Source organism: Erpetoichthys calabaricus, chromosome 12 (genome assembly GCF_900747795.2).
Source record: "Erpetoichthys calabaricus chromosome 12, fErpCal1.3, whole genome shotgun sequence".
NCBI classification, from domain to species: Eukaryota; Metazoa; Chordata; class Cladistia; order Polypteriformes; family Polypteridae; genus Erpetoichthys; species Erpetoichthys calabaricus.
In genome coordinates, this window is record NC_041405.2 from 93,758,067 (window position 1) to 93,770,721 (window position 12,655).

The following is a 12,655-nucleotide window of genomic DNA, read 5'->3' on the forward strand; positions in this document are numbered from 1 at the left end:
TTTTTTTTTTTGTGGATTAATTTTTTTGTGAATAGGTAGAATATAAAAATGTCAATAAAGAACATCCTGATTAGTATGTACATATATTATATACTGTATATAAAAAACAGGACACAAAGAACTACAGTTTGCTTACAGGCCCAGGATTAGGAAGAAGTGTTATGCTGAGCAGATCAGTTAAACCTTTAGCTCACTGCTCTGCTATTCTGCCATGCTTATCAATATAGAAAGAACATACGTGATATGCAAAGTCATTAATGTTTGGTCAGCTCTGTTCTCACATTATGACAGAAAGTACTGTGCTTAATAAGAGCTAGAAATTTCTGAAGCTTTAATTTACATAGCACATTTCACAACTATCATCGATAGATAGATAGATAGATAGATAGATAGATAGATAGATAGATAGATAGATAGATAGATAGATAGATAGATAGATAGATAGATAGATAGATAGAGCTTTATTTGTTCTCAGTGGGAAATAAGGCTTTTTAAAGAAGCTAATTAAATAAAAAATAAATAAATGATACTATTTTATTATGACAAAGACAAACAGCAGACCTTACATATACATCAAAATGGTTAAAAACAAAGAAAACTTGTCAGTCCCAGTCCCAGTGATGCATTATGCAGGCATATTGCTGATGTTATAAAGCAGCCCCTATAGCATTTCTTGACACCCTTCTGCTGAATAATAATAATAATTGGCTGAATGTCCCCAGTGTAGGTGTGTCAGTGAGAGGATGTGCAGCATTGTTCATAATGGCATTCAGTTTTGTTTTAATTCAATGCTTTGCTGCTACCATAACCGAGTCTGCCTTTTTAATTAGCTTGTTAAATAAGTAGGACTCTCCTGAAGAGATGTTGCTGGCCCAGTACACCACAGCCTAGAAAATCGCACTGGCCATCACAAAGTTGTAGAAGGTATGAAGGAAGTCAATATCCACATTGACAGAATGCAGTCTCCTAAGAATAAAGAGCCTGCTCTGTCCTTTACTTCCTCTGTGTTACAAGACCAGTCCAACCAGTCACTGATGTGGACCCCCAAGTACATGTAGGAGTGGACCACCTCTACATCCACTCTCTGAATAGTGACCGGACATAGAGACTCTTTGGTTTGCTGAAAGACAATAACCAGTTTCTTGGTTTTGCTGATGTTAACATGCAGACAATTCTCTTTCTGCACCAAAAAACAAACTTCTCCACCCAACTTCTATACTCTGGTTCACCCCCCTTATTGATAACACCCCATAAGTGCGGGATCATCTGTGAGTTTCTGCAAGTGACATGATGTGGTGTTATATTTCTAGTCAGATGTGCACAGAGTGAATCAAAATGGAGACAGGACTTTTCTTGTGTTGCTCCAGTGTTGCTCACATCCATATCACAGAAACAATCCTTGAGTCTTACAAACTGTGGTTCGCCCAACAGAGAGCCCATTATCCAGGACACCATAGGCTCATCCGCCTGCAGATCTCTAATCTTGCCCCTTAATAGGGATGGCTAGATGGTGTGGAAGGCGCTGGAGAAATCAAAAAACCTTAATTCTTACTACACTACACCATACAGTATATTCAGTATACAGTATGTCTCATTTCCTGAAACTGCATTTCCATTATATATTTCCGATATACAGTGCATCCGGAAAGTATTCACAGCGCATCACTTTTTCCACATTTTGTTATGTTACAACCTTATTCCAAAATGGATTAAATTCATTTTTTTCCTCAGAATTCTACACACAACACCCCATAATGACAACGTGAAAAAAGTTTACATGAGGTTTTTGCAAATTTATTAAAAATAAAAAACTGAGAAATCACAAGTACATAAGTATTCACAGCCTTTGCTCAATATTTTGTCGATGCACCTTTGGCAGCAATTACAGCCTCAAGTCTTTTTGAATATGATGCCACAAGCTTGGCACACCTATCCTTGGCCAGTTTGGCCCATTCCTCTTCACAGCTCCTCTCAAGCTCCATCAGGTTGGATGGGAAGCGTTGGTGCACAGCCATTTTAAGATCTCTCCAGAGATGTTCAATCGGATTCAAGTCTGGGCTCTGGCTGGTCCACTCAAGGACATTCACAGAGTTGTCCTGAAGCCACCCCTTTGATATCTTGGCTGTGTGCTTAGGGTCGTTGTCCTGCTGAAAGATGAACCGTCGCCCCAGTCTGAGGTCAAGAGCACTCTGGAGCAGATTTTCATCCAGGATGTATCTGTACATTGCTGCAGTCATCTTTCCCTTTATCCTGACTAGTCTCGCAGTCCCTGCCGCTGAAGAACATCCCCACAGCATGATGCTTCCACCACCATGCTTCACTGTAGGTATTGGCCTGGTGATGAGCGGTGCCTGGCATTCACACCAAAGAGTTCAATGTTTGTCTCATCAGACCAGAGACCTGTCCTTCTGGAAGGTTCTCCTCTCTCCACAGGGGACCTCTGGAGCTCCGACAGAGTGACCATCGGGTTCTTGGTCACCTCCCTGACTAAGGCCCTTCTCCCCCGATCGCTCAGTTTAGATGGCCGGACAGCTCTACTTCTTCCACTTACGGATGATGGAGGCCACTGTGCTCATTGGGACCTTTTCAAAGCAGCAGAAATTTTTCTGTAACCTTCCCCAGATTTGTGCCTCAAGACAATCCTGTATCGGAGGTCTACAATTTCTTTAACTTCATGCTTAGTTTGTGCTCTGACATGCACTGTCAACTGTGGGACTTTAAATAGACAGGTGTGTGCCTTTCCAAATCATGTCCAATCAACTGAATTTACCACAGGTGGACTCCAATTAAGCTGCAGCAACATCTCAAGGATGATCAGGGGAAACAGGATGCACCTGAGCTCAATTTTGAGCTTCATGGCAAAGGCTGTGAATACTTACAGTTAGGTCCATAAATATTTGGACAGAGACAACGTTTTTCTAATTTTGGTTCTGTACATTACCACAATGAGTTTCAAATGAAACAACTCCGATGTAGTTGAAGTGCAGACTTTCAGCTTTAATTCAGTGGGGTGAACAAAACGATTGCATAAAAATGTGAGGCAACTAAAGCATTTTTTTAACACAATCCCTTCATTTCAGGGGCTCAAAAGTAATTGGACAATTGACTCGAAGGCTATTTCATAGGCAGGTGTGGGCGAGTCCGTCGTTATGTCATTATCAATTAAGCAGATAAAAGGCCTGGAGTTGATTTGAGGTGTGGTGCTTGCATGTGGAAGATTTTGCTGTGAACAGACAACATGCGGTCAAAGGAGCTCTTCATGCAGGTGAAAGAAGCCATCCTTAAGCTGCGAAAACAGAAAAAACCCATTCGAGAAATTGCTACAATATTACAAGTGGCAAAATCTACAGTTTGGTACATCCTGAGAAAGAAAGCAAGGACTGGTGAACTCAGCAACGCAAAAAGACCTGGACGTCCACGGAAGACAACAGTGGTGGATGATCACAGAATCATTTCCATGGTGAAGAGAAACCCTTTCACAACAGCCAATCAAGTGAACAACACTGTCCAGGGGGTAGGTGTATCGATATCCAAGTCTACCATAAAGAGAAGACTGCATGAAAGTAAATACAGAGGGTGCACTGCAAGGTGCAAGCCACTCATAAGCCTCAAGAATAGAAAGGCTAGATTGGACTTTGCTAAAGAACATCTAAAAATGCCAGCACAGTTCTGGAAAAAAACATTATTTGGACAGATGAAACCAAGATCAACCTCTACCAGAATGATGGCAAGAAAAAAGTATGGAGAAGGTGTGGAACAGCTCATTATCCAAAGCATACCACATCATCTGTAAAACACGGTGGAGGCAGTGTGATGGCTTGGGCGTGTATGGCTGCCAATGGCACTGGGACACTAGTGTTTATTGATGATGTGACACAGGACAGAAGCAGCCGAATGAATTCTGAGGTGTTCAGAGACATCCTGTCTGCTCAAATCCAGCTAAATGCAGTCAAATTGATTGGGTGGCGTTTCATGATACAGATGGACAATGATCCAAAACATACAACCAAAGCAACCCAGAAGTTTATTAAAGCAAAGAAGTGGAAAATTCTTGAATGGCCAAGTCAGTCACCTGATCTTAACCCAATTGAGCATGCATTTCACTTGTTGAAGACTAAACTTCAGACAGAAAGGCCCACAAACAAACAGCAACTGAAAGCCGCTGCAGTAAAGGCCTGGCAGAGCATTAAAAAGGAGGAAACCCAGCATCTGGTGATGTCCGTGAGTTCAAGACTTCAGGCTGTCATTGCCAGCAAAGGGTTTTCAACCAAGTATTAGAAATGAACATTTTATTTCCAGTTATTTAATTTGTCCAATTACTTCTGAGCCCCTGAAATGAAGGGATTGTGTTAAAAAAATGCTTTAGTTGCCTCACATTTTTATGCAATCGTTTTGTTCACCCCACTGAATTAAAGCTGAAAGTCTGCACTTCAACTGCATCGGAGTTGTTTCATTTGAAAGTTATTGTGGTAATGTACAGAACCAAAATTAGAAAAACGTCTCTGTCCAAATATTTATGGACCTAACTGTATGTACATGTGCTTTCTCGATTTTTTTATTTTTAATAAATTTGCAAAAAATCTCAAGTAAACTTTTTTCACGTTGTCATTATGGGGTGTTGTGTGTAGAATTCTGAGGAAAAAAATGAATTTAATCCATTTTGGAATAAGGCTGTAACATAACAAAATGTGGAAAAAGTGATGCACTGTGAATACTTTCCGGATGCACTGTATCTATCATGTACTTTAGGCACTCAATAGTACGTTTAGAGAAGAACAAAGACTCCTAATATGCCTTATAACATACAGACCTTCTGTCAGGTATTTTCAATATGAGTAACTACTGGAATGGCCTCCTCCAGTTGATGCTTAGGTTCTCATGCTTTTCAAATCTCTCAAAATCCTCCCTGTTGTGTTCTGGTAACTATCACTTCCTCAGCTTCCAAAATAGCTCCACATAAAACCCACAAATTGCAACCATAAAATCGTGTCATAAGACAATACAAATTCATATATCCATTCTTACAGTATAAGTAACAGTCCCCTTAACTCAACAATGCAGACCCCAAAATGTGATGTGCAGTTTTGATTTATTTGCCATGGTACTAGCTTGTAACTATATACTTGCTATGAATTTTCAACAGGGATGAGGACCAGTATCTTTTGCGTCATTCCAGTCCCACTCTGGAGCAGGACTCTCCTACAGGTCAGCAGTTTGGAAGTGGACACATTTTAAGCAATTTGAACTGTGAAGATAAGGATGAACTGGAGCGAATCTTAGCCCGTCTGGAGAATGAAAACAGGTAATAACAGATCAATTTGATCACATAACGTGCTCTAGCTACTTCAGCTTTCAGTCTTATAGTTTTTTTTTTTCACTCCCTGGTCATCGTAGGATACTACAAGGGGAATACAGGCGGTTAAAGTGGCAACATGAAGAGGCCGCAGCCTCTCCTCAGCTGACCGAAGGCACTCCTGGGTCTCCGCTTGGGCGACATGATGATGAGTTGTTGGCCGAGGCCCGCATTTTGAGGCAGCACAAGAGCCGGCTAGAGACCCGCATGCAGATTTTGGAGGACCACAACAAGCAACTGGAGTCACAGTTGCAACGCCTCAGAGAACTGTTGCTACAGGTAAGACGGAGTCCAGACAACAAAAGTGAAATAATAGCACAGCTTCACAGTGCACTTGCTTTATTAAGCACTCTAAATGGGGCAGAGGAAAAGATTCTTTTTCTTTGCTAGCCAAGGGGAAATTTTAATTTAATGCAGTTCACCAAGTAAGTGCAGGGGCAACTGGCCTTATTTGGATTCAATTATAACTTCATCAAGCATTTAATCAGCGGGAACGCAAGAGAAAGTGAAAATGTACGTCTGATTTTCATCACAGCCCAAAGAAGAGTCAGAAGCTAATGAGTCAGCTGCTTCTTCAGTATCGTCGCCACAGCAGTCTGCAGGCAGCCAACGGGAGGAGCCTTCCAGGGAGACCCCAGAAACAGAACCTGCAGGTGAGAGGCCTTAGCCAGTTATGAGGCCGTGCAAGAAGTGCTGGCGCCTTTGCACTTTGGACTCAAAACTGAGCTACTGCTCCTGAGTGTAACTCGTTATACACTTTTAGGCTTATAAGATCACAATCATCATGTGTACAGAGTACGGTGAAATTTTTACTTGCCACTCTCCAGCATGATTTATAATAATCTTCTTTTAATTCAATATGAAGTAAAATCCAAACCCCCAACATAATGTTCTACTATGCAGAATAAAGCAGTCTCTACCACAATGTGCTAAAGTTTAAAATTTGAATTATGGATTACTTAATTGAAAGTGGTTTAGCTATTTGAAGCATAGCTCAGAGAATGTACAAGAATTTTTTTAATAAATCTGGACAACTAGGAGAGCCCTGATGAGTTAGTAAAAACTGCAAAGTGGTAGACATCTTCACGATGGAAGGCAGAAAAGCAGATATGAATGATGAATAAATTAATTTTTCATCTTCTTCACTTGGTGATTCACTACAAATGACCAAAAGCGGATATTATTTTTAGACACCTGTGCATGAAATACATTCAGTTCTCTAATATAGAGAATAAAGAAATAATGTTTAGTGAATATTCACTTAAACTTAATCCATTTCAATGTTTATTTTTAAGTGCAATTTTTTTATGCTGATCACTTTTAAAAAATTGCATTTAGTGTGTGTAGCTGCGTTTTCCCAAAGTTACAAGAGTTCAACAGCTCTAACTCAAAAAATGGGATTCAACAAAAGCCTGACGCGCAGAAATGATTCCACCGACAAAATATCTTCGTTTTTAAAAGTTTTGTCAAGTTTCAAAGTAAAACAGTTCACACAAAAAAGAAAATTAAAATAGCAAAAAAGGGAAAAATTTATAATACGAAAGGTTCTGTTCAAAGCTTAAATCTTGTCATATCTCAAATCGTTACAATTTACTTAACATTTCTGAACCATTTCAAAATGGTCAGAAAACTGTATGCTTCTCCCATTTCTAAGTTGAAAATGGGTCTTTCAAGTCCCTGTTTACTGGGACCTGCTCTAAACACAACAGGATCTATTATCACACTGTTTCTCAGGTATAGCAAGAAGGGTCTCTCTCTTACTAACTTATAGGGGGAAAAGACTATACCATTGTCTATGACTATGGAAGAAATTCTATTCTATTCAAATTAAGCAAACATGAATATAAGTTTAACTCAAAACTTTAACTTTTTAAGATTAGCTCTTACAGTGTATTTTCAAAGACATCATGTACTTTTGCAAAAGGAGAGGTGATGAGTACAAATGTAAATGAAAGTTGAAAGTTTTAAGCAACTTTTAACAGGTACAGGGTAGAAATACTGCATTTTTTTTAATAAATTCAGTACTGCTCACCAAATTGAAATTCATTTATATTTTTTATAAATATGCAATAGTTTTAATGGTTGTGTAATTGTGTATCAAGTTCTTAGCTTGTAAATGTAAAACTTCCTATAAAAGATTCGTTGGAGTCAAATTGATGGGCAGCACGGGAGTGCGTATGCGCATAAGACTGTGTTGGTGTCCCCGCCTGGTCACCGTCTGTGTGCAGTTGGTGTGTTCTGCCCCTGTGCACAGTAGTATTCTTCTCCCTCCTGAGCAGTTGTCTTTTAGGTTGGTTGCCAATGCTGCATTGTCCTGGCATGAATTAATAAATCAGAATTGGTTCCCAGTTCAGGTTTGTCTCTTGCTCTTTGCTCAGTCTTGCAAAATTAGACACCTCTGAAACTGGCTATTGTGCATGGTTCAAATCACCTAAAAGGCAAGAAATAAATATATATTTTGATATTTTTAACTTTTAAAATGTGTATAAACTTATTATTGTACAGTGTACCATAAAATTATTATTATGTACTGTGGTGGACCCAGCTGGGATGCCTTAAAGATGGAAGGATCGGGACAATACCTCCCCCGGGACACCAGAGGGCAGCCCCCCTGGTTTGTATCGGGGCCAGGGGATTGGAGCTTGGAAGCTCACCCTGCTGGGGCCCGTGACCACCACCGGGGGGAGGGCACCTGGTCAGTTTTTGGAGCCCTGGACAACTAGGAAGTTACTGCCAGAAGTGCTGCCAGAAGAAGATCCGGGTGCACCTGGAGTGCTTCTGGGTGTCCATGTACCACTTCTGCCACTCCAGGAAGTGCTGTCGGATGATTGTCACGTAGCACCTGGAGCGCTTCCAGTTGCCATATAAAAGGGGCCACCTCACTCCATTCAAGGAGCCAGAGTCAGAAGGTGGAGGACAGATCTTACAGGAGAGGAGTGGAGGTGGCAGAAGAAAGGATGAGTGAAACAGAAGAAAAAGAAAGGGACTAAGTATTAATTGTGGCTGATTTGGGCACTGTGTGCAATGTAAAGAAAAGAAAGAAAATAAAATGTGTGTGCTTGGGACTTGTCTGTCTGTGTCAGGGCTGATTTTCCACAGTACATCTAATATATAAAGCAGAGTCTATGTTTGTTTGTCCGCCGTACAAATTTGCACAGGGCGTCTGATCACCACCAAACTGGGCATGGGGCTGCTTTGTGACCAGGAGGAAGTCATGTGGTATGTTTGGTTGGGAAAAATGTCCTTGGTCAAGCACAGGACACCTTTTGACGGACGCAACATTCGCCACACGTCCCCGTACTTATCATCGACAAGATCGCCGCACGTTGCAACAGACGTCAACGGTGGTGCCATCTAATGGCACATTTGGTCTCTGTACATCCCTCTTTACCAATGTTTCTCAAGTATGAGAAAGCTGACTGCTTTCATCGTGTGAAGGGGAGCTGCCGTATGGATGTAAAACATGAACGACCCAGTGCGCGTGACTGGCTTTCTGTATTTGTGGTGCTATTTGCTCGCTTTCCGACTCACAGTAAGATTTCAGTCTTGGTCTTTCTGACTGACTGTTGCTAATTGTTCGCTTTCCGACGTATTGTAAATAACGTACATTCATCTCACTCTGGTGCTTATTCCATACGTAATACCATGTGACACATTATAATTGTCCTGCTTTTCGCTAATATACCCATGCCACCAAAAAAAAAAGACATAGCATTAGAAAGTCCACTTCCGATGCCACAAAAAAGTCTATTTCAAGGCCGTCTCAAACATTGTGCAAGACATCAAGATGTTTTCATACCAAGAATTCCGCCGATTCTGACAATAAGGCCGAAGGGCAATCACTCAAAGTTACAGGCATCAATTTGGAAAATCCATACTTTTCACACGGACAACTCTACGTAGCATGTTCTATAGTGGGCAATCCTCACAATTTGTTCATTTTCGAAACCCCAAGACAAAACAAAAAATATACTGTATCCAAAATTCTAAAATGACCACATAAAATGAGATAATATTAACTATTACAATAAAATGTCAATCAGAAAAATGTTTGTTCGATTTCTATGTTCAGTTTCTTTGATTTTGGAAATTCACCAGTTATAAATTCCTGGGCAACACCGGGTAGTCCTGCTAGTTTTATAATAAAAGCAAGTTATGAAGATGTGAAAAGGAGACACAACAAAGTGAAAAACTTAATATATCTATTTGGTGACTCTGTATAATTAGAAAGAATGCACAATAATGCAGCACGTGCAGACATCTTTCCACATGCGAGTTCAGAACACAACTGAGAACAAGGTGGTCCACCTAGTCACTTGGCAGGGAGGGCAGATAGCAGAAGTGATGTCAGTGGTGAAGTGGCTGTCAGTGTGCCTTTCTGAAGAGGAAGGAAGAGAAAAGGCATTAGGGTGCCACACCAGCCCCTACCATCACCAAGCCCTTAAGCTGTCTCCCATGTACACACACGTGGCACAGAATATACAATACAGTATACAAAAGTACATAGAATGCAACACACACACATGGTGTATATGCAGTATATATATTTATACTGTATATATATATATATATATATATATATATATATATATATATAAAACATGTAGTCACAAATACCATGTATATACTGTATGCTCACTGTTTGCTCTGTTACAATATTTGTGGGCAGAAACTATCCCAGAATCTGCTGCTGTTGAGTGCTAATGGCCCTCTACCATCTGCCAGAGGGTAGGAATGAGAAAAATGGCTGTGCAGGATGGCTGAGGTTTTTATTTATTCTGTTTCCTTTTCTAAGGCAGCAACTATTGTATATATATCATGAATAGAAGACAGCAGAGCCAGGCCTAGAGGTTTTTTCACCTGAGGCAGGAGGATAAATTTGTACCCCTATGTATATAGTTTTTTATTACTAATAAGTATTAAATAAAAATAAATAAATGATTTTGAGAACGAAATAAATGTATTAATTATTAAATTAAAAAATCACAGAATGCAATAATAGTACAATAGTAATAGGAAAATAAAATTGCACATATTAAAAATAAAATCACACCAACCTTAACAAAAGAAAAAAGTATTAGAGAGAAATTAGAATATTACAAATTTTTCAATAATTTAATTTAATAATAGAGACAAAATAATATCAATAATACTTTAGACAAAACAAAATTGAATATAATTACAATGAATAAATAATTAAATAAATGCCCAATATAAAATCTTTTTTTTAAGTTTTACTTTTCTTGCTTTTATTGAAGCAAATTCATCAATTATTTTATCAAAATTAATTTGTTTTGTCAATTCATAAAATTGCCATATTTGACAATTTTTCCTGAGCGAGTGATTGTCTTAAATATGTTTTGATAATTTTTAGTTTACTAAAGCTTCTTTCACCAGAAGCTACAGTAATAGGTAGTGTTAGGAATATTCTCAGTGCAACTTCTAAATTTGGAAAGGACTGAACTAAACAATATTCATGAATCGTTTTTAAAAGATCTAAACTTGTAGCTGCTTTAAGGTCTGGAATAAACGTCATTCCCTGATTTTTGAAACTGATTATTTCTGATAAGAATTCTACAGAATTTATATTCTTTTGGTTATTTAAGGGATAAATCACAAGCTGCTTTTTAAAAATTTGTTGTATCCATTGACTTTAATTTTTCACCTGTTAAAAATCTGAAATCAGACGGAATCCCATATAGTTTTTCATATCTCCATCTAAGTTGTGATATTAAAATATCTATTACTCCTTATATCACACAAGGAAAGGAGTGTATCGAGCAAGAGCATCCGATGCAAATCGTCAGTTTGCTTAAGGTATTTGACGAACATTGCAACATACATTTGCCTTTTTTCTTATTTTTTTATTTTGCGATTTATTAATTTTCATTTTTCATCAATTTGGTGCCCTATCCCATTGTTCACACGAGGCAAGTACCTCATTTGCCTCACCCTTGTCCCGGCCCTGGAAGGCAGCTGGATGCCAGTAAATTTCTGCGCCACCTTCACTAACTTCTGCAGTGTTTTAAGATCTTGTGCCAAGCAGGAGCCATATAGGGATATGATGTGACCAGTGAGGATGGACTCCATTGTGCACTTGTAGACGTTTGTGAGAACAGATAGAGAAATGAAAGCTATCCTCAGATGTCTGAGGAAGTGGCTGGGCTGGTGTGCCGTTGTGACAAGATGTAAAATGTGTTGTGTGCAGTTCAGTTAATAAGTGATGGTCACTCCAAGAAATGCAAAGCTGATCATCCTGTCTACAGCCCCATCCAATGGCCAGCTCTTTGATTATGCTGACATTAACCATCAGATTGTTGGAGTCAACAGATAGACCTCTTCTCTATAAGTCATTTCATCATTGTTGGTGATCAGGCCTGTAATGGTGGTGTCATCAGCAAATTTAATGATGGAACTGCAGCTGTGTCTGCCCTCATAGGTGATCAAGTTGTACAGAAGTGCCTTACAGTATACTACAAATGTCCTGCTACAGAGGAATACGTTGCTTCTTGAGTGCTGGCAAATGCAGTTTCCATTATTATGTTTTCTGTTCTCAAGAAAATCTTAGTCATGCTTGTTAAATATGCTCTGAAACCAATTGTACAGAAGGTAGTGCATACAATTTGATGAGCATTAGTGCTGTGAACCATTCAATGAAAACTTTGTAAAAGTTAGATTTGTACTACACTTCCTAGCAGAAAGGGTGTAGGGGCTGCTGGGAAGAAGACCAAGCCAGCAGGCCCTTAAAATAGGAATTGGCAAGACGTTGAAGGATTGCGATTGTTCGTCTATCTTTTAAAACACTGTTTCACACATTTGGATTACCAGTTTTATATTGGATTACTGATCCTGTCCAGATGTATGGTCTGTCTTGTGCCAGCCTGTTTGTGTGAGTTTGTATAGATTAGATAAGTGCTCAGAGGGAGCACACTCAATCACCTCATCAGGAAACTGGTAGGACAAACTTTACATTGCTTACAGTGAACCGTTCACAGGATTTTCAAGATTTTCCACTCATTATCCACTGTCTACTGTCTACTATGCTACATTGGATTGTGTTTTGGACATTGTTATTAGTGTTTATTGTTGTTGAGCTGTGTTATAACTGCTGTTGGGTATTTGGGGAGGGTCTTTTGAATATGTGTTTTTGTTACATTGCATGCTCTTTTATTCTTCATTCAATTAATATATTTCATTATTAATTATCGATTTATTGGGCCAATAACTGTGCCCCGGTGACTGAATGTGTGTGCACCAGGTCAAGGCAGGGAGTGTTTCTGGAGTCCTCACTATACAATGAAT

General features: G+C 39.3%; 1 protein-coding gene across 1 annotated transcript in view; it reads left to right on the top strand.

Annotated features, from left to right (window-relative positions):
- drp2 (dystrophin related protein 2) overlaps nucleotides 1-12,655 on the top strand; it is a 481,386-nt gene that overhangs the window by 453,055 nt on the left and 15,676 nt on the right. Inside the window, exons 19-21 of the mRNA XM_051935078.1 lie at nucleotides 5,144-5,302; nucleotides 5,395-5,632; nucleotides 5,889-6,006. Coding sequence (XP_051791038.1) covers nucleotides 5,144-5,302; nucleotides 5,395-5,632; nucleotides 5,889-6,006 — 515 coding nt within the window. The remainder of the gene's footprint in view (nucleotides 1-5,143; nucleotides 5,303-5,394; nucleotides 5,633-5,888; nucleotides 6,007-12,655) is intronic.